Source organism: Asterias amurensis, chromosome 11 (genome assembly GCF_032118995.1).
Source record: "Asterias amurensis chromosome 11, ASM3211899v1".
Taxonomy (NCBI): domain Eukaryota; kingdom Metazoa; phylum Echinodermata; class Asteroidea; order Forcipulatida; family Asteriidae; genus Asterias; species Asterias amurensis.
The window spans coordinates 16,904,392-16,927,525 of NC_092658.1; the positions used below are offsets into that span (position 1 = coordinate 16,904,392).

The 23,134-nt window shown below is 37.9% G+C and overlaps 1 protein-coding gene across 4 annotated transcripts; it reads right to left on the bottom strand.

Annotated features, from left to right (window-relative positions):
- Nucleotides 1-126: 126 nt before the first annotated feature.
- Nucleotides 127-22,987, bottom strand: LOC139943910 (uncharacterized). Of its 4 annotated transcripts, XR_011786901.1 has the most exons (12): nt 22,719-22,986; nt 19,437-19,563; nt 17,649-17,781; nt 16,758-17,073; nt 12,819-13,050; nt 11,716-11,985; nt 10,818-10,983; nt 9,884-9,946; nt 9,473-9,680; nt 8,000-8,073; nt 3,442-3,531; nt 127-838 (listed from the first exon to the last, which is right to left on the bottom strand). XR_011786901.1 is itself a non-coding variant. In XM_071940797.1 (10 exons), exons 1-9 carry the CDS (start codon nt 22,757-22,759, stop codon nt 9,484-9,486), a joined length of 1,545 nt encoding a protein of 514 aa, XP_071796898.1. In that variant the 5' UTR covers nt 22,760-22,986; the 3' UTR covers nt 3,557-8,073; nt 9,473-9,483. The 4 variants fall into 4 exon arrangements, 2 of the variants coding, with proteins under 2 accessions (XP_071796897.1, XP_071796898.1); XR_011786900.1 differs by having other exon boundaries at nt 127-3,531; XM_071940797.1 differs by lacking the exons at nt 127-838; nt 3,442-3,531 and having other exon boundaries at nt 3,557-8,073.
- Between the last annotated feature and the right edge of the window lie 147 nt (nt 22,988-23,134).

The window sequence follows — 23,134 nt, forward strand, 5'->3', positions numbered from 1 at the left end:
ATGTTTGGGGTAAACTATAAGGGGATGATCCAACCATGTACTTGTAACGGTGGGTAGTGGGGGGGGGGGGGGGTCGGAAGGTGGAAGATGGATTTGGGTTTTTTGTGGGGGGGGGGGGGAGAGGCTTGTATGTGCAGTGTATGGATCTGTGCATCACTGCCTCATGAGGCATACTCTATCATTCTGCTACGACCTACTCTGCTATTCTGCTACGGCCTTTAACGCACGGCCAAGACCCTGCCGGTTTTAAGTAGCAGTTTAAGAACTCGTCGCCACCTTTTTATTCCCTTATTAATCTGGTTTGGAGGGCAAGGGGGGGGAACAATGGTTCTTACAAGCTGGGGGGGGGAGGGGGGCTCCAGACCAAAACCCTATCGATCACCCCTCTTGATTCGCCAATGTGACTCTTTACAAATCTATTATTGAAATTACAGTCCCAGTACATTTCGCAAAGAAAACAAAACAAATTCTTAAGAAAGATTAAGTTTTTCCCGAGTTTCATTGATATGTTACAATAGACATGAGCGACATTCACTAATTTCATGAAATAAAACTACAAAGCAATTTGTAACAAGCCTTTTTTTCGCCGAATATGCTTGAGTTTTCAACCAAATGAAAAAATAAATACTCTAAATCTTCAATTCCCAAGCATATTGGGGACAACTCTGTCCAACAGCACAACTTCCCCTGAGAACAGGGTAAAGCAAAACTGCTGTGAAATCTTTTTAGCGGCAAGCTTTCAGAAACTGAAATCTTTTTTGTTCACTTGCCTGGGTGCAGAGAGAGCGCCCTCGTGCTCCACTTTACATCACTTTTTACATCAGAATCAGTGAAGGGGCTAATTTAGGGAGAAAGAAAAATACACACAATACATAGAGAGGAAAAAGTATTTAAACATTGCGACCTTTGGTCATCGGAAAACAATAGTCTGTTTATAAGAATACAGTCAATACTTGATAAGGAGCACATTCTGAAAGACATGGTAGCTGTCTTTGTCCGCAATGTACAATTCATGACGTCCTTACATACTCAGTCCACACACTATGTCTTTTGGTAGGACTCGTACCAAATTTAGAAGGGCCCAATTTCGCGGCTCTGCTTAGCGCTGAATTCTGCGCTCACCATCACAATTCAATGCTTACTGTGAAAGTGCTGAATTTCTGCGCTAGCTGTAGGAAGCTATCCCAATCCATAACACAAATGTGCATTGCCCCTATTCATGCAGGAATTCAGCAGGGCCGACATTTCTTGTTAGTTATCAACATAAAGACATATTTCACTTGTTCAAGTTACTTGACTGCCATCACATTTTGTCAAATCTTTGCAAATGGTATAAAAAATACTGCTGTGTCCTTCTGCGCATACCTTGTAGACAACATTATTTGTTTTTAAAGATAACTGCATAGCTAACACAAAAGGGGTCTAATTAAAGTCAAATAGCAAATGCAATATCAAAGCTTGGAACCACTAAAGATACTCTGTGTGAACATGTTTGGCCAATCAATATAGACCCATTGCACAATGCGCAGGCCGCAATTTTGGGGGTCAAAATGTGCACATCAGGATGTTATCCATGTTTACGCACCAATGCGTGTGTAAACACGTGTACCATCATTTTATGACTGTTTTGACTTCCAAAATGGGGGACAGGAGGCGCAGGTGCAAGTGCGCTGCTTTCTGCTCAAAGTTGATTGAGGACTCTTGTTGAATAACGGTAGTATAGCGCAGAGGGACGTTACGGTGATGTTATTATTAGTGTTGATGATCGGAATGCTTAAACCAGAATAAAAATAAGTTTTTGGGGATTTTGTTCAGTTTTTAAACAAAATAAATTTGTAGAAAGCAAAAGATGTGTTCATTAGGACCAGTAAAGATTCAAGACCATCTTCAACCTTAAAGCAGAAGAATAAAATTATTGGAATTTGTTTTGAAGTAATTTCTTTTTTTTTTAGTAGAGGTTGTCTTTCGAACATGGAGAGGATGATCAGCGATCAGTTAAAGATTAGAAGGACGTGTAAAACAGGCAAGAACATAAACAAAGTTCCACAAAAAAATGAAAAGGTACACCATTCATGCCCATTGCTTTTAAGGGATTTGAAAAAATGCTGCAATTTTCCCCCTCAATTCAAAGTAATGTTTAACAAAGAGAGAATGCAAGGAGGATGGACTTTCTCCAATTTTCAAATGTGAAGAAATCAATCTGTTTTTGAATATGATATAGGCAATATAATTAGGAAAAGCTGACAGTTTATTCATAAATAAAAATAAAAATTCAAAAACTGCTAATTATTAAATTTGAAATAACTGCTTTTTTCAAAGACAATAATGTGCATGTTGTTTTACAGTGTGTAGTTTTTGTTTCAAAGTTGGAATGAAGGTTAAACCAATGCTGTACCTTTTCTTTACATACAATCACGGGTAGTACCATGCAAAGTTGTTTCTGGGCAGGTTCACTATTTAATGGATGTTAAATTTGCATTGGGGATAAAGAATATCATTTGGTTTGACCCTCACACCGATATGGGTTAGCACTGTATACTCAGTATATTCCCCAAGCCTGTGAAAAAAATCACAGGTATATTACTCGAACTGGTGGCCTAGTTGCTTAACTGTAAGCAAAGGTGCAAGCATGTTTCACAGGCTAGCAGAAAATTAGGTGGCCATATTGCGCATTTACCATGGATTTGCATGAAGGTTACCATGCCTTTGCATGTGCTTACGGTAAGCAGCGCTACTAAATGGAAATCGTGCAACAAGCACAAAATCGGCCGCTACGCAGCGCTATGAAATTAGGCCCTAATCTAGATCTGCAAAGATCATGGGTTCGAAACCCACAGGATTACTATGCCTGTGACCTTGGAAGTATACAGTGCCTACACACACCAGTGTAAGAATTAAACCATAATATAAGGTCCACTTGTAGCAAACATTGCATCTTGTGTTACTCAAAACTTTTATTTTATTAAAATAATGCCACATTTCGCCTGATATGCTCTATGCATATAGGGGACTGGAGTCCAACAGCAGTTCCACAGTAGATTTTCCTCAACACTTTTCACTTTTGTTACTTCTTAATCAAATTTTGATTGCTGACCGTTTCAAATTCAAGTGATTAATTTGCTTTTACCTTGTTGCTTCCCTTTCAACGTTTGAAGCACGAAGCCTGTTTCATACTTCCTGCGTATGCGATACAAATTTTGATGTCACAAATTCGTACAGAATAAGTGCAAAAGTTGAACTCCAGCGAAACATTCACTGCGAAAACAGCCATGTGACGTAAAAATTCGCTTCGCATTCACAGAAAGTACGAACTGCACTTTCCCCAAAAAAATTAACTACTTAGAAGCTTGGTTTTTACCAATTGAGGAAAATCTACACTTGAGAGTTTTGCTGTGAAATTATCTTGGCGAGCACATCAGAAACTAAGATCATGTGACTTGCCTGATACAAAATCAAAGATTTTTAGCCAGAAACGACCGGTGCGTGGTGCGAGAGCTCACACAATCCTCGATAAAGCACCGATGGGGAAGGCTACAATGAAGAGAAGTTATGGAAGTCGACTTAAAATATTTGCATTTTCTCAGAGTTCTTCTAAAAAACACTCTTGTTTTCGTTTGAAAACATTCTGCTGAAATTTAATGAAATTACTAATTTGAACTTTTAGAGATCAATATTTTCTGTACAATCACAATATGCCCATACATGTACATGGCAACCATTGATGATCAAAATGTCTTAAAATGCAAAGTTACAAAGTAGGACTTGAAATTTTGAATGGTGGGAGTTTGATGAAATGAGGTTAGCGGTAGCACCATGTGAAAATCGCTTGAGTAGTGTTGGTTCTGAAAAGAACCGGTAGTTGACAACTCAACTCTTCATGTTGTCAACCACTATTTCAATTCAGAACCAACCTGACTCATGTCAAAAGATATTTACACATGGTGCTATTGCAAACCTCACTAAACAATGCGAAACTGATGTTTTGTTTTGTTTTACAAATACTAATAGTATGTCAACATGGAAAACAATGGAATTGTCAATTCTGAACATGACTTTCACTATGACCTCTCTCTGTGAATACAAGTAATGTAGTTCAGATCTTGAGGCCATTTTGCAGCCGCTATGGCCATTTTGGGCCAAGCCGCCTAAAGGGTAAATGCCACTTACTTGCTTCTTCCGTCAACAATGTATTTTTTGCGAATGTGTATTTAATATTCATCAAACACAAGATAAGCACAACAGAGTGCATTGTGAATAAAACAGCTAGAATGTTACATGCGTGATATATCCAGTGGATTATGTTTTGTCTAGCAAAACCCACAAGCATCACTTGTGCATAAACAAACCTTCTTCACCATGACTGCTGGCAGATACTGTCGGCGACATGCAACCAACGACCCAAAAGACACAATATTTTTGTCCTCAAAAATAACTTCAAGGTACTGGACACTATTGGTCATTACTCAAAAGAGTTGATAACGTAAAAACTTACTTGGTAACAAGCAACAGAGAGCTGTTGATAGTATAAAACATTGTGAGAAACGGCTCTCTCTGAAGTAAGGTAGTTTTTGAGAAAGAGATTAATTCTCACTCGAATAACAAAAGACTTCAGACCTGAAGCCTTTTATTAGGCATCTGAAAGCACATCTATGCAGTAAGGGTGTTTTATCTTTCATTGTTCTCATGCAACTTTGATGACCGTTTGAGCCCAAATTTACTCAGGTTTGATATTTTATATGCATAATGTCGGGATACACCATGTGAGAACAGTGGTCTTTGACAGTAAGCAAACTGCATTAAAAATATGATACAATTGGGCCCGCCCAACTGCTAATGGACATGCCGAACCACAAATGGGCCTGCCCAACTGCAAATGGCCTGCCCAACTTCAAATGGGCTGCCCAACTGCAAATGGGCTGCCCAACTGCAAATGGGCTGCCCAACTGCAAATGGGCCGCCCAACTGCAAATGGGCCACCCAACTGCGAATGGCCCGCTCAACTGCAAATGGGCCATTTTTGTTGGTGTGTCAGAGGCACAAGGTTGTGCAACAAGGTTGTGCAACAAGGGTGTTTTTCTGTCTTGATCTCTTGCAACTTTGATGACCATTGAGCCCAAATTTTCTCAGGTTATTTTATGCATATGTTGGGAAACAGAAAGTATGAATACTGGTCTTTGACAATTGCCAAACGATTCCAGTCCCTTTGAAAACAAACAAAAGTTGTACACACACCATCTCCAAAATGCATCTCACCTTTGCAGAATCAGGAACTTAAAGTAAACAACACAATGCATTTAAACAATTCATATTTATTATCGCTAATCTTTAATTAAAAACCAAAAAAGAAGAAATCAAACCTGTGTAAGGAGAAATCGACAAACCTTGACTGCTTTTTGTTTTTATAGGGAAGGAAAAAAAATCGTTTTGGGGCAAGTTGGGTCGAAATCAAATTTATACAATTTTGTGTATGTATGTACCGTAAAGCACGGTCCATACTTCCTTACGAGTGCAAATGCAGAGCAAATTTTTCTGTCACATAGATGTTTTCACAGCGAATGTTTCGCTGGAGTTAAGCACAGTTAAACTGCTGTGAATTAAAATTCCTTAAAATTCATATTGCATTCGCAGGAAGTATGAACAGGCTTAACAAAGAACATACGCAAACTTTACTTACACTTTGGAAACACATCATCATGGGTTGGACACTGATGGTTCACTGGTACATATGAATTTCTTATTTTTTAAAGAACCAAAATTCAATTCTTTGTCCCATATCCCCTTTGCAGATTGGTCATTATCAAAACAGGTTTATAACATTAATGAAGTAAAATAATAAGAAACCCAAGGGTTGAAATTAAAAATTCTGGTTATCAAAATGTCAATTAATTTAAATTGTTCAAGTAATTAACAGCCTGACAGCAAAAGGAAACTTAGTTATTATAAACAAAAATTTAAACTCAGATTCCATTAATTCCTTTAAATACTTACATTGATTATTTTCCACCCTAGCCATATCAACTTTACCTGACCAAGTGGTACTGGATTTCATGATTCACATAAGATACCTAAAAGTCACTAGAAACAACAATTTGTAAACCTTCAGAGACCATAAAAGTTTCTGCGATCGATCGACATACTGCAAACATTGTTTTTGTTAAGTAGACTGTAGCCTTTTTTGCCAAACGTTACATGTATAAATCACTGCAACAACCATTTTGTTGCTGTTAGTGAAAGTACAGGCTCAGTAGTGGAACAAGATTGTGTGATAAGCCACGATATCGTTACAAACAGAATTTGTCATAATGCAACTCAACCTCGCTACCATGACCAGCACGTCATATCGATACCTCTCGTCACTAAACACTCAAACCCAACGCTGATTGGCTGATCAAAAGATACTGTTTTGCGTGCACACTTGTTAAAAACTCTACAGCACTTGTATGCTGCTTGTCGGGCGCTTATTACACACGTGTTATTGTTTTGACGCAGTTCAATTCGAATGAGTCATGTTTTTTTTCTTCCCCATACAGATAAACATATTGATGTGTCTTTTGACAGCGCGTTTTGCATAGTCTCTCAACACAGAATGGATTAACAACAGAACTAATTTACATATCCAATATATTTGGATACTTTCAAGTTACACTTCCAGGGATTGCAATCGAGCAAGACTTTCTGGGAAGGGAAAAAAGGGCGCAGAGAGATCGTACACCACCGGGAACGAGGTTGAGTGCAACTAGATTAAAAAAGCACAGCACGAATCGAATGAGATACCACTTGGTGGCACGGAGTAAAGTGTGAATCACAATTGTGCAACACATGACGTCGCGACATGAATAACAACCTCATTGCACTGCAGGAAATAATATTGTCTCTGAAAGTGTTTGTCCAGAACGGATTTTCCGGATAAACAGGAATCATCAAAAACAAAGCAGGGCCCAATTTCTTAGAGCTGCTTAAACACAAAAAGTAGCTAAGCACAACAAAATGACAAGAATACAAGAATAAGGTTACCAGCCAACAATACTATGTCTCAAGTACATTTTGCGAATGGCTTCCTGCTCATTTCCGCTAAGCAAACAATTATTAAGCAATAATGTCTTAAAAGTAGCTCAACCGGAATTGGGCCGAGGACCAAAAATATTGCTCAACAGATTTTTGCTAAGCAATAGTAAGCAGGATACCAGTCACAGATGCTACATGTTGCATGGTACTTTAGCTGTTAGCCATGTTCTGGTAAGCATAATTTTGTTGTGCTTAGCTAGTTTTTGTGCTTAAGCAGCTCTATGAAATTGTGCAAAGATGTGAGACTATCTTCCGCACTTTGCTTCTTGCATCTGCTTGGAATCTGTTCTAGTTTTGTTGGCATAATACACACATACATCAAAAGAGTAACTGAAACACCTACCATTCATTGGTTAGTTGTTGAGAAAAAACAGAACGTCATCAACCCAATAATATTCTCTCAGTAAGGGATTTATGCCATTTCCTGAGAATATGTACATAAAGTTCAAATTTACCTCCATAATAGTAGATTATATAACTAAGGGCCACTTTGAATTTATTTTTTATCTTAGAAAGGAAAGGTAAAATTTTGTAACGGCAAAACACTTTTCTAGAGTGCTTACTCTCTTGAATGTCAATTTGGTGAAATAGTTGCTTCAATGAAAGCACAACAAACTTTGGTTTATTTTTTTGTTTTTGCAAAGTTTTTTGTATATGAGAGTCAAGATTTTTAGGCGAGTTGCGTTCAGCAACGACAGTTAAAACAATAGTTCACAGGAGGTCTGAACAATGACATCAGCTTGAGCCCGCAATAATTTGAAAACCAGAAACTTTGAGTCGCTTTGAAATACTACTTCTGCATCCCGGGATCTTAAAAAAACATACAGTTGGGACGATAAAAAATATATATATTTACACAACGTGCATTATTGTCTTTAACAAATAACATCATCACTTTTTTCCTTTTTCTAAAGTTTAAACATGGAACACTTGCCTGTGAATATCAATGGCCACAGGGTCAAGCAAATTACATGAATGCTGGTGGATTAAGAAGCGGAGGAACAGTCCCTGTGAGAAACATAAGAGATGTCTAATATTAATTTTGGTTTCACCCTTATACCAATACCAACATCATTAGCAATGTATACTCGGTACTTTCTCGAGTTCTGTGAAAAAAATATTCATGCGAATTTTACATCTAAATAAAAGATGTTATCAAAAACTGAACTGATTACCTACTTATTTTTACAATGCGATTAAGAATTCTTTGAATAAACAAAATGGCAGTTTCAGTTTAAGAAGCAACTAGAAACAGCAAAAATTTTGGGTCGAGTGTTGGCTTTCTGTAAAGCCGGAGTGGTATTAAGTTCCCAATACTTTTCCCAATTTTTTTACAAAATTTCGCTTTGAAAATTACTTCTCATTTCCTCACAATGCAAGACTTCAAACATATTTTATTTCAAGGTTCTTTAATTTTTTTTTTTAAATGGCTGGACATCTGAAATAAGTTTTGATTTTGACACAAGTCAGTCAAGTTTTAAGAGCATTAAAAGTTACTGAAACTACACAAGAACAAGACTTTATCAATGCCTCAATGTACAATTGTTTGAGCTTCTAATGTTTCAGAAATGTCCATTCAATCACCCAAGCAAGAAAATTAATCTCTACAAATCTACTAAGAGATGCGATGCCTCCCTTCCGTGGGAAACGACTATATCAGTTATATTATTCTTTTGAATAAAAAGGCATCAGCAGCCAGTGTTTTAAAGAAAGGCTACTAGAAAAAAGTCTGCCTCTTGTTAAAGAAGATCGGATCAACATGGCGGTAATGCCGAGTACCACTGGCTCTACCTAGCGCCAGCCAACGCAACTCTTCCAAAATGTGTCCCAAGGTTCTCCCCTGCATCCCTAAATTGCTTAACAGTTTTCAGTCAAGCAGAAATGAACAGGATACAAGCAACAAATTGTACATACATGTATGGCATTGTAGTTTGACTGGTAACCTTATTCTGGTAAGCAAAATATTATAGTGCTTAACTACTTTTTGTGCTCAAGCAGCTGTATGAAATAGGGCCCTGGCCAACACTTGTTCAGTCGCCACCCCCGCCCCCCCCCCTTTCAATGTTGGTTCTCATTGCACGGTCTGTGCTCCAGCTGGGGTTAACAACATTGAGATGGGGGAACAGGGTGGCGGAGAGTCGGTTTATTGTCACCCGGCAGGCCTGGAATTGCATCTTTGTGAGAGCAAGGCCATTTTTATTTTGCAAATGGCACTTCCATTGGAAAATCTTGAAGTCAATGGGAAATTTTTGAAGGGGCATCAAGGCCAAGACAAGGGGCAATGGACCTGCAGGTAATTCCAGGCCTGACATGGCCCAAGAATTTTGGCCGGGATTGTAGACTGTATCTTAAACATGCAAAGTTGAAAACCCTTCTGAAATTTTGTTTTCTGACAAACAGCGCCAACCTTGTTTATATTCAGTATCTTCTTGGTCCTTGCTGCTGCTGTTGTTGCTGCATACCAGGATGAGGTTGCATCGCCCCCATTGGGTTCATGCCCGCCATCATGTGCTGCCCGCCAAACATGCCGGCTTGTGGGTTCTGAGCCCCAGCTGCCATCCGCTGCTGCATCTGGTGCATAGCACTCTGTCCTGGCATGCCTTGCATCATGCCACCTGAGGAAACATACAAATAGATTTTAAAGCGGCACTTTTTCCCCCACACAAATTTGATTTTGTTTATAATGTTGTCTGCTCAGAACTAAGGTCCTTAATAGCAATTTCATATACATAATGATTAAAAGGCTAGTCTTTGACAATTACCAATAGTGTCCACTGCCTTTAAGTTATTATTAACTGGTCAGGTATTAAAATCTTACCAGGTTGATTGGGCATCATACCCATGGGGTTGTTATGCTGCTGTGGAGGCATGGCCATACCACCTGCAAACAAACAAATATACGCGTCATGTTATTTATGAGAAATGGTAAATTAACAAGTTCCTATCATAAATAGTTTTGGTTGCACATTTTGTTGCAGTCAAAAGAGTGTAGGATATCAGGAGTTGAAGTTCATCTTTGATGGGGAAGGCCATTTTTATTCTTAAAAAAGCGCTTCCGTTGGAATGGGAATGTTTGAGGTCCAGACCGGGGGCACTAAGGCCAAGAGCAGGGGCACTAAGGCCAAAACAGGTGCATCAGAGGCCATAGACCTTTTCGCAAATACCAATTGCGCAAGCGCTAACTGTTAAATGAGATGCCTGCTGGTCTAGCTAGTGGCCAAACTTGATTGCTAGCTAGACCAGTATGCACCTCATTCAACGCCTACAGCACACGTACCGAGTATTTGCGATAAAGTCTATGGCCTCTGTAGAACTCTAGGCCAGCAACATAGCTACATGTACATGTGCAGTGTTTACTTAAGAGTGATTTGCACACGCCGCCTTACAGACTTCATAAATTCTTTCAAAGAAAAGCTAGATATAAGAAATTAAAATTTGAACACATTAGTTATTTAATTTTTAAATTGCTATTTGACATCAAAGTCACTTTCAAACATTGTGCTTTCAAATAGAATATGATTCTGTGGGAAACTGCTATTTATTGAATAAATAAACAGCAACAATAAAAGTGTCGTAACCATGCTTTTAACACATAAAAAAAATCAGCTGTGACACTTCAAGAAGAGGAAGGCCCAAAGAACTGCTTGTGATTCAAAAACATACAAACATAAAATCAATTTTATTGTTCAAACTTATCTTCATACAGCTCCGGCCAAACTGTTACCCGGTGGACCAATATTTTACAAACATACCTTGCACCATGCTACCCTGAGGTCTGACGGGTGGCTGGGATAAAGTGGGCATGCCGGGCATCATGTGAGGGGGGCGAGGGGGCATAGAGGGCGCACTAACAGGCGCAGAGCTTGCCACAGCTGATGCAGATTTGTTGTACTTTGGCAAAGCGGCTCGGAACTCCTCCTATAATAATGAGAGACAATTTAAAGAAAAAAAAGCTTAAATGAAGAAGAAGTGGCTCATGATATCAAACATTTATAACACAGTCATGGATTACGAGAGACTTCCTTCAAACTTAGAGCCTGCACAGCTCAATTGAAGCAACATTATACCTTTTCACACTACAAGAAATCTGGGTAATGTGGACTGACCTTTTCACACTACAACTTTTCAACACGGTGTCAAAATTAACCCTGTTCAGGGGGTGTGTTGAGAATTCTGGATATGTCGACAAATTCCAACACAGGTTAAAAGCCGTGTGTGAACATCTCTGGGCTAACTCTCGATCCGTGTTGAGCGCTCCACTCCTAAAGGAGAACGCTGCCTGGCCTGTTTAGATCATGCCATGATACCTTCCTCCAATGTAAATTATGTGTGATAAAATGTGGACTACAGATATGCAGACAATCGTTTCCCATTCTTTGTAATGGGAGATTTTCGAGACACCGGCGGCAGCAAACATAACGGTCCTTTTTGCGACTACAAGCATGCGTGCATAAGCTCAGTATTGTGCGCGTAAGTCTGAGCATGCGCACTACTGGCGAGAACTGCGACTACAATTGTAATTAAATTTACGCTAAGAAACGTACATACCAAGTTGGTAATACCTGTTATTCATGCTGCCTCAGATAGCAAATACATTTTTTCCCGACCATGCCGACTTGCATTTTTATTATATTATCATTGACAACTTACCAGCGACATCTCGTCATCAGGATGCACTATCTTACTGGTACCTGATGTCATGGCTTTGCCACTAGACGAAGTTTTCTCCGTCGTACTCGGGGTGTTCAGCTTAGGGGCCGCTGCTGTGACCGTCGCCGTTGTCGTGCTGACTGCTGGCACAGCGGGCTTGGCCTGGTCAGGAGCAGGAGTTGCATAAGCTGGGAATGTTGGTTTGACTGGACCGATGTTAGAGGGGGCTGTGAAGCCAACGCTACTTGGTCCGCTGACTGATGATGCCGTCTGAAAAAATGATGTATTAAAAGGAAAGACAGAGGGGTCATTTTAGTCAGCAACTCTCCAAGAACATGAGGTATGTGTTTCTTTGGCAATGACTTATTTATGTGCCTTTGAGAAAGACTCTGCTACGGTAGAAACATCAGGCTATTTACTATTTATTTGCATTGACACTAAGGTCCTTTTAGATGGTAAAACAGTTTGCAACAGCTATTTCTATTGTCCCAATGATTTACATACCAGAGGTGAGAGTTAAGGCCCGGTCACACAGGCCCCAATAACAAGAACGAAAACGGAAATGATAAAAATGCACGCCCTCGATTGGTTGAATGAGCGTGGGCAAATTCTGCGGGGAGCAGTTTAACCAATCGAGGGTGTTCATTTTTATCGTTCTCGTTATCGGCACCTGTGTGACCGGGCCTTTATTGCTGACAAATCTAAGAGTAGGATCTGAATTTTAGGAGCTATGTTGAATTGATGACGTTACCATCTTCAGCTTGCAAAGGGTTTTTTGGGGAACAGTGTCCTCAGCACTAAGAAATAGATCAAAAGGCAATCTTTCTTTGCATTTGGAAAACATAATGGATGATTTTCTTCACCAGGCCTGGCTGACCTAAAAGTCTGAATTCTGATAAAAGTCTCAATCTTCTCAATGATTGTTATCAGGGCTGTATGCTTCGTTTTTGAAAGGGCAAGGGCACCAAGGCATTTTCTCTTTGGCAAAGGGCACCCTATGAGGAAATTGTAAATTTCTACTGGAGCATTTTAAGGGCACCAAGGCAATGGCAAGAGGCGCCTCCGTTGCCTCCGTGAAGTATCAGGCCTGTTGTTATACTTACAGCAGCTGCACTTGGAAACAGAGGTTTAGGTTGTTGCTGTGGATGACTGCTTGATATCGTCACTGCACTAGAGATCGCTGGGGGTGCACTGATGGATCCACTGGAGGTAGTTATGGAAGGGGGTCTCATAGGTGGGGCGGGGGGCATCCCAGGAAGGTTGGGTATGGGTGGCATACCGGGTGGACCACCCATCATAGGTCTGAACCCGGGGGGCATAGGTGGCATCGGCATACTGTAAAATAGAGGTAACAAATTAGAGAGTATAACAACTGTATCAAATGTTCTGCTTACAGATTGATGGTTTTAGTTGATTATGTCCACATCCTTTTTGTGAGAAATATGACAATGCCAATGAGTATCCAATGACATAAATAAAACACTTTGCAAGCAAAGTAACACCGTTTCAGACAGGCACTCCCAGAGTTATGCCGAACCAAATTCTGAAATTAAAGTACATAACAGGTTTGATGTCCGAATGGGTAAAAGTGACTTGGCAATAGATCGACTGTTGATGCAGTCGTTTGGAACGACTCTGGTGTGGTTTCAGATGTCAATAATGTCATGAGCCAAGCCAAAAACATCCGAGAAATTACTTCCTCTGAAGTAACCTAATTTTTGAGAAAGAGGTCATTTCTCACTAAAATATTTGAACCTGAGAAAGACTTCAGGCCTGAAGCCTTTGTCAAGCATCTACCCAAAAACATGAGCAACAAGGGTGTTTTTCTTTCACTATTTTCTTGCAACTTGGATGAGCGATTTGTTACATTATGCTTATGTTGGGATACACCAAGTAAGAATAGAGGTCTTTTACACTTGCCAAATCAGTCCAGAGCCTTAGCTTGCTTTTCTTATTTTAACCATCCCGAGCCACCTGTTAGTATTATTTACAAAATAAACTCTTATGTTATTTAAATTTATTTGGAGGGGACATGACCGGTTTAGCAGAAATCAAATGGTTCAGAAATCAAATGAATATATGAACGTCTTAAAATAATTTGATTCCACAGACTCCTAATTTCTGACAATGGTAGTGGTTGGGTTCTTTTATTCCAAAAGATTATGGACATTTCTGGTTTGTCCAATTTTGAAGGTGCTTCCCTGAAATTACTTTATGTATATAAAAAAACTCTGTATGGGAACCCTTTTTGGAGAAATGTCTTTACATCCTGGTCAAAATTCACCATGGCACATAGCCCAGAGACTGCTGAAGAAATATTGACCAATACTCTGTGGCACAATGACAAAATTAAGGTGGAAAAAAAATGCATCTATTTCAAACATTGGGAGTCGGCAGGAGTCAATAATATCATTGTCCTTCAATGATTTCAGAAATAAATTTCATATTAAAACTAATTATTTTGGAAGATGGGGGTGTGGTCAGGGCCATTAAGTCTGCTTTTCCAAACATGCTGTAGAATCTTAAAGGTCTTGACCTCCTCTTGAAACTCACTTATACATTTATTCCTAAGTGAAACTTTAGTTTGCAAATAGATTATAGTTTTTCTAAATGGTCGTTAACTTTTAAAATAACTTTCAACTGCACAATAGACACTAGACTAAGATGGTTCCAGTATAGACTTATTCATATAATTCTAGGCACAAACAGTTTTATTTTCAAAATCAAAAAGCTGGACTCTAATTTATGTACTTTTGGTTATTGAGGAGGAGACTCATATCCATTTGTTTTGCTCATGTTACGCTACAATTTCTTTGGTGAAATGTTTTAAATAAACCATTATCCCCTGGGATAAAAAAAGAAAGATATATGTGACAAATTATGTGGAAGTTTCAGCTTGAGTAGCTGTCAAGAAAAAAAGGTGAAAATCACGGAGCAATGTTTTCAGGAGAGTTGCGTGAATGTGTTGTACATGCTAAAATAATTCTTGTCTCACTGCGACCAAGATGGCACCACTATAATTTCTCATGGCTGATGGCTCACATGTGCATAAGAGCTTAAAGGAACACGTTGCTATGGATCGGACGAGTTGGTCTATAAAAAACGTTTGTAACCGTTTGTTATAAAATGCATTAGTTGGTAAGATGCTGTAAAAGTAGAATACAATGATCCACACATGCATGCCTCGAAATTGCACGGTTTTCCTTTTACCTCATCGACTAACACGTTCGGCCATTTATGAAAGACCATTTTGTGACTCCCAAAAATGGCCGACCATGTTAGTTCGTAAAGTAAAAGGAAAACCATGCAATTTCGAGGCAAGTTTGTGTTAATTATTGTATTCTACTTTTACAACATCTTCCCAACTAGTATGCATTTTATAACAAATCCAAGGCAACGTGTTCCTTTAAGGGGGCATTTTCATCCAGAGACTTACACACATAAATATTACAATTATTCGCGACTCTATAATCAACGGTACAGTTTTCAGACATTTCCCTAAAAAGAAATCAGGACTCCTTATTTAACTGATTTTTTTCTAGGATTTAAATAATCAGTTGTACAACACTGACTGTTGCCTAACCTATCCTTCAAAGGGAGAAAACAATAAGCAGACTTAGGAAAGTTTAGAAAATGCCTAAAACATCCTAGGAGGAGAAACTTGTCAATATACATGATAATTAAGGAAATGCCCAAACCATCCTAAGAAAAAAAAAAAGTTAACATGTATTTTTTCTTCCTATGATGGTTGAGGCATTTCCTTAACCATCCTAGGATTAAAAAAACCACCCAAACTATTTTTTTCTCCTAGGGTGGTTGAGGCATTTCCTTAACCATCATAGGAATAAAAAACACATGAGCATGTATTTTTATTCCTAGGATGGTTAAGGAAATGCCTCAACTACCCTAGGACAAAAAACAGAATTTAACATGTATTTTTATTCCTAGGATAGTTAAGGAAATGCCTCAACCATCCTATGAGGAAAACACAGTTGCTATGCATGTGTGTTTTTGTTTCCAGGACAGTAAAGGTAATGCCTCAACTATGTACGCTATACAAAAGGACTTTGAAGTTTTTTAAATCTTAATTTACCTTAGCAAGTAACATTGGATTATTATCTTTAAACAGTGTAAGTTTAAAGGCAATGTACTTGTTTAGTAATTGTGGTGTATCCCATCTATTTAAGCATAAATCTGTGAAAATGTAGACTCAATTGGTAATCGAAGTTGCGAGAAAATGTTAAATGAAATCACTCCCTTGTTTGACAAATTTGTGTGCTTTCAGATAGGAATAAAAGACTACTAGCTAGAAGTATTTTAAAAATATTTTGGTGAGAAATTACCTCTTTCTCAAAAACTACGTTACTTCAGAGGGAGTAGTTTCTCATAATGTTTTATACTATCAACAGCTCTCCATTGCTCATTACCAAGTAACTTCTTATGCTAGTATATATTTAAACAGCTTCGTAACCCTAGCTTCTGGAGTGTGGGGACATCGGTCAAAGAATGTGAAACACTGATAAAAAGTATGGACAGCTGGTTGTTGGACAACAAAATAATGTAAAACAATGTTTTAAAACCGTCAAGCTGTTTCCAGTCCACTGTTGAATTGATTGTAGTTGTATTTTGTTGTCCACTTTGAGGCTAAAAACAATGCCTTAGAGAGTCTTAACTCAAGACGTTACATTATGTAGTCAAATACGCTTGATGTAAACACAGAATTCCTTGCTTCCGTAACCACTGACTCTTTGCCTAAACCTTAGATTTAAGAGGCATAACAAGTTTTTTTTAAGGAAGAACATAGATCTGATTTGCAGACAAGGGTATGAGGGTATTGTCTGAACCGAGTTAAATTGGGCGCTGTTTTACTCCCTTTTCGAAATGTTGACAGAAGATGTAAAAAAAGAGAATAAAAAGAAAAAGCCTTAATTACACAGTGCCCCGGTTACTGAGTCTAGGGTATTAAGTAGTTCTGGCCCTGACGTCGCTAGATTTCTGGGCCGTGACACTTTATATTAATTTGTCTTAATTGAGTCACTTACCCAGGTATAAATGGCGGCATTCCGGGGAGCCTAGGAGGCATTGGTGGCATCCCAGGGGGCATCCCAGGTGGCATCGGACCCCTCATCTGACCGGGCATTTGTCTGGGCATCTGACCAGGCATTTGTCCAGGCATCTGGCCGGGCATGGGACCCATCTGACCCATCATACCGCCATGCATCATGCCTGGCATCGGACCAGGCATTCCTGGCACCTGGCCTGGCATCATACCAGGCATCATAGGGGGTGGTGGGAGGTCTTGTGTGGTGCTCTGTTGTGCCACCTTAGGCTTTGGAGATTCGTCGTCATCCCCTTTGTCTTTTAGTGTGGATAAAGTAAGAAATAATGAATAGATAGATATTTGCATCGAGGATAACAAATATTAATTTTGGATTTACCCATATTAACCAATGCGTGTTATACTCAGAACTTGCCCAAGCTATGAGAAACAAATCACAGGCATATTACTCAGGTGGTAAGGTTGTCAGGTGGGCGTCGACCCACGACCTTTGGATCTAAAAACATTTATTTACAAATGTTCTACCACTTTGTCTTTGGCATGTCATCTTGCGAAAAAAACTTCCATCAATGGGCAAGTTCATGATGTGATACAAAACTGTATCGTTGTTAGCACACTGTCATGACTGAGGTAAATGTTTTAAGTATTTAATTAAAGTATAACAATCATAAACCGCAAAGAAAGCTGACTGGGTAATATTTTTAAACGATTTTGTTGTTGAACAAAAAAGAAACTAACTAGAGTGTGATTCGAACTAATGACCTCTGGACTAACGTACCACACTCTACCGACTTAGCTATCTAGCCCTATGTTGGTGGTCTCAAGTAAATGTGATTATATGAAAAAGGGTAGATCAAATACAAAACCCACTTACCTTTTTGGTTTGACTTTGATGCGTGTGTTAATAGATCTTTCTCTGGTATACCCTCCATGCCGTAGATCTCAACCTCAATGTCATACCTGCCTGGCACTGCGTTGGGGACTTTGTCTACGTTTTCTTTATGGACCTGAAGTGGACAGTTTGAATAAAAAAAGGATGAACATTTTATCAAGGACTTTACGATTATCTCAACAGTCATTGCTTCCAACTAGTACAAGAGCTTCTTCCATTTTTTATGGCCACAGATCATTTTCTTTCGCAGCACCATTTTTTTATTGGAATAATCATCCTGTGCACATACGACAGGCTAGTTCTTTAAAGCCATTATAACACTTTCGGTAAAAAAAAAATAAAAAAAATTCACAGATTTACAAATAATTTACAGGGTTTACAGATGGTAATGGTGAAAGACTTATTTCTTATGCACTTTGCCTGTGACGTCACTTCTGCACCATCCTAGTATAGCTATAGATAGCTGAATAAGGATTCCACCATTGAAGATTGAAGATTGAAGAAATATTGTTCCATGAAATGCTTTACTTTTTGAGAAAACATTAAAACAATATAAATTCTCGTTACAGATTTATTTGAAACACATGTCATGACACGGCGAAACAAGAGTGGGTTTTCCCGCTATTTTCTCCCGACTCCGATGACCGATTGAGCCTAAATTTTTACAGGTTTGTTATTTTATGTATAAGTTGTGATACACGAAGTGTGGGACTTGGACAATACTGTTAACAAATGTCTTTATTAAAGGCACTGGACACTATTGGTAATTGTCAAAGACAAGTCTTCTCACTTAGTGTATCTCAACATAAGCATAAAATAACAAACCTGTGAAAATTTGAGCTTGATTGGTCGTCAAAGTTGCGAGATAACTATGAAATAAAAAACACCCTTGTCACACAAAGTTGTGTGCTTTCAGATACTTGCTTTCGAGACCTCAAATTCGAAATCTGAGGTCTTGAAATCAGATTCGTGGAAAATTACTTCTTCCTCGAAAACTACATCACTTCAGAGGGAACCGTTTTATTACAATAATTTATACTGTCAACCCGTCCCCATTACTAATTACCAAGTGAGGTTTTATGCTAATAATTACTTTGAGTAATTACCAATAGTGTCCACTGCCTTTAAATTTGTTATTTAGCCGAAGTACAAGGGCTAACCTCCACATGTACACATGGAACAGGCTCTAGAAGACTTTTCCGGCTATTTAATAACAACTTGTCTAACTTTTCCATAAAGGGAAAACCAAAACCAAAAAACAGACTTAAGTAGTAAGAATATCATGCCTGTAAAATCTATAAATAAAGTGTTGAAGAGCTGGAATTGGAGTTTACAAGTTTTTGTCAGCAGGCAACACCCAATAGCACAGCGCTGCGCTGCATACGTACATGTACATGTACATGTATGTACCTCAGTAAAATACTATGGTCCTTGGAGGAAAAACATTTTTAAACATTTTATCACAAGGGCTGACCTATGTGCACACATGGTGTAAGGATTTAATAGACATTTCAAGTTATTTAATCTCAATTTTTCAGATACTTCCCAAGCTTAACCAGTGTTAACAAAGACACACCAGTTCGGTCATCTGGAGGAAGATTTCTGCATTTCAATGTTTTTGTTTAGTATTATTTCAATGTTGAAAAGTAGGATTTTGAAAGTAGGATTTAAAACTTTGCGTGGTGGAAATACGATATTGTAAGGTTTGCAGTAACACCATGTCATGATTGTTTCTAAATGAGTAAATTCAGATTGTTACATAAACATTACCTGCATGCAATGAATGGCCAGTCCGGGGCCTGTGTACAATTTCTTGTGACATATATGACACTTGAAATGCTTTGCCTTTTGATGCTGAATCAGAATTTTTTCATCCTCAAACTCTCGGTTGCAGTACCTGAACAAAGAATGCATGGTTAAGGAAAACAAAGTGCTTGGCATATAATGATGATAAATTATAATAACAATAATCAGGTGTGTTTTTTGTAGCACTTTATACCCGATGGGCGTCTCAAAGTTTTTAATTTATTTGTTAATTAAAGACGTACCTTGATTGATTTTAATGGACTCAAACATTTCTTTTAAAAATCAGTATATTTTTCAACACAAAATATTAAATTTAGGAAACCAACAGATAAATTACTTTGAAGTTGATGTGTTTTTAATTATTTAAATGCTTGCATTTGAAGAGCCATTGTGCATAGACACAAAACATGCAATACATTATGTCATGGTGACTTTGCCAGGATTTTAAGGGCATCAAATTGTTATACAACAGCTGGAAACATGTATACGCTGACATTTTTTTAAAACATTATTTATGAATCAAATTTCCCACTAAATGTACATGTATGAAACCTGCCTGACGATCAACATGTGTGTTTAAGCTTTTACAAAAAAACCTTCACCACACACATCTTCACAAAGTCCATTTTCAAAAGTTTTCAACCTGCCGCTAGAGGGCGCTTTTGTATTCCGTGACGTCATCGCTATTTTTTTAAACCGCCCACCCTACCTTTGCCAGACACTACAACGTTGAAAGCAAGTTCATAACTTTTGTCACTTTAGAATTACCAGGCACTTCCAGTTTCGACCGGAAGTACATGTAGAGGTCATGTGAGGTCACACACACAAAATAAAATGAAGACCTACATGTAATTTAGCCCTACCCATCCAGCAAACAGAAACTTACGGTAATGCCTTTAGAATAATTCATGCATTATTTCAATGCCTACCTATCGACTGAAAAAAAAAAAAAAAATAATAATAATAATAATAATAATAATAATAATAATAATTTAAAAATACTTTAGAGAAAACAAGACAAGAGTTGTTTCGCAGCGCTGCGCTACGAAACAGGTTGTACAAATTAAATAGTTACTGGCTTTCAATTTTTTTTATTTTTTATAGTTTTATGTCTTTAATTTTCTTAACATTTTAAATAAAAAGCGTATAAATAACGATTACAGTGATAATTGAATCACCAATCAAATGTTTAAATTTTAATATTAATAATAATGACATAATATGACTATGTACATGTATGAGGGTTACACAACAAATTATCAAGTGTTGAAAAAATTATAAAAGGCACATGGCTTCTTTAAGCCCCTGTATTATTTTGAAATGTCCCCAACGTAATGACATATTTTTGGGATAACTTTCCGTATGGCGCCACCACTTTTTCACTAATATTTACAAAAAGGGATATCTCATTGAGGTAAATTAGACACTATATTATTTCATATAGAATGAAAAAGTGGTGGCGCCATACAGAAACTTTTCCTATTTTTGTACCTTGTAGAACCGCCTAAAAATAAATACTAAACTTTTTGCATTAATAAGTGCAACTAACCAGTGGAGCCTTTCAACTTTCTAAGTTTTAGTCAAGGGAGAAGAGACTTTTTGCTTGGCAAGTCAAACCACAAACAAATTATTGCACGCAGAGAGGAAAAAGATTTACCTCGATTTAAGGGACACCTTAAAAACTGGACGCCCTACAAATAAAATATAAAATTATAATTTTAATAAGGGGAAAAACATTTAAAAAAGAAAAAGGCTGCACTGGAAGATTTCTGCATCATGCAACACGTTTTCTGTTCTTATTATAAACAAAAAAAGGAATATCCCATTCTACTTTTAATGATTTTAACTTTTATCGTAGGAGGTCCTGTTTTCGAGGTGTCCCTAAAATCGTGGCAAATCTTTTACCTCTCTGTGCGTGATGTAAACAGTCCCTAGATAAAAATTGTGTGGTTTTATTTGCCAAGCAAAAGTCTCCTCTCCCTTGACCAAAACTTAGAAACACGTAAGGCTCCACTGGACATTTGCACTTGTAAATGCAAAAAGTTTGGTATTTTAGGCATTTCTACAAGGTACAAATATATGTCATAATGTTGAGGCCATATAAAAATATTTGCCCACTGAAAAAGTTTCATCAAACACTATTTCAATTCACAATTCATGATGATCAAATCATGTGACTGAATATTTTGCTGAGCATTCTGGGAAAAAAAATACAGAGGCTTATAGAAGCCATATGCCTTATATCATTTTCTAATTTTTTTTTAGATTATTTTTTTAACCCTCCGATCAATATTATTATTAAAATTTAAACGATCAGCTTGTTGATTCAATTATCACTGTTTATTTATACGCTTTATTATAAATTTTAAGAGAAAAAAAGGGGAAAAAAATTAATAAAAATCAGTTTTGAAAGCCAATGATTATTCACACTTTTTATTAAATTATTTATTTTTATTATTTTTGGCAAATTACCATGGTAATTTTAAAACTTCATAAAAAAATATTTTGAATAAAACGAAGACAACTGCTGGCTATAGAGTCATACACAGAGTCTCAAAGAACACTTGTAGTCACTGTAGATGTTTCTTCCATGTATGGCTTCACCGGGAAACCATGCTTTCTTGTTTGCCGTGAAAACTGGAAAAACTTAAAACAAATGGGGCCAGTTGAAGTCATTGAAGATCGGTGTGTAGTGTGAACATTTCAATGTCCATCAAGTTTTAATATATGTTTGCATACTTCATATTAACAAAAGAAGGTAATTTGGGCATCGGTTGATATAAGGCATCATTATTTTTTTCCCAATTCAAAGAAAAAGGCATAATAGCGGGAAAACTGGTAAGGGGAGGATATATTAAATTTTAATACAGAAACTTGTCCGCCTGCCTGCACTGTGAGGCAGTGACATCCGGGTTCTTCACAAGCCTCATTTCTTAGAACCTCCTCAGATTCAGAAGTATTGGAAAACAGTGGAAAAGTGTCAGTAAGGCGCCACCACTTTCTCAAATTCAGTCATTTTAATAAATCAATTGATATGAATAATAATATATTCTAGTTTAGTATCTAAATATTAATTTACCTCAATGAGCTATCCCCTTTTGTAAAAAATGAGACAAAAACGGTGGCCCATACGAAAGTCATCCAAAGTATTATTATAGACACCGCTGTTCGTTTCGGCATCCGTACAAAAAAAAGTAACAATCGACACAAGGTGTGTCGGAAATACACGTCTATAGTAAAGGATACCAGCACCACGGCTTCATTGGCTTCTTCTTCTTTCGTCCCATGTTGTTGTTTTACCGACTTGAAATAAACTTGTAGGACTAACTGCCTGATGAAGTGCCTGCAACCTCTCCAACTTATGATGGATTACTCCTTATAAATGTACAGGTAGTTCAAGAAATAAAGTCCTTCGAAATCCACATCAGTAAAAAGAGAGATTCAAAGACGAATGCGTGCAGCGTCCTCCCTCGTTGTCGTATACAAAGAACCAACTCGACCTACCTGACGTCCTCGTCCCCCCGCGGGGTTACAATTAACTTTGTAGTGGAGCCGAGGTTGATAGTTAAGTTCCCAGTCTGGGCGGGGCTATATAAATAGAAAAAGTAGCATAATAAAATACTGCTACCAGAATATGATTACCAACCAAAAAAACATTCTCA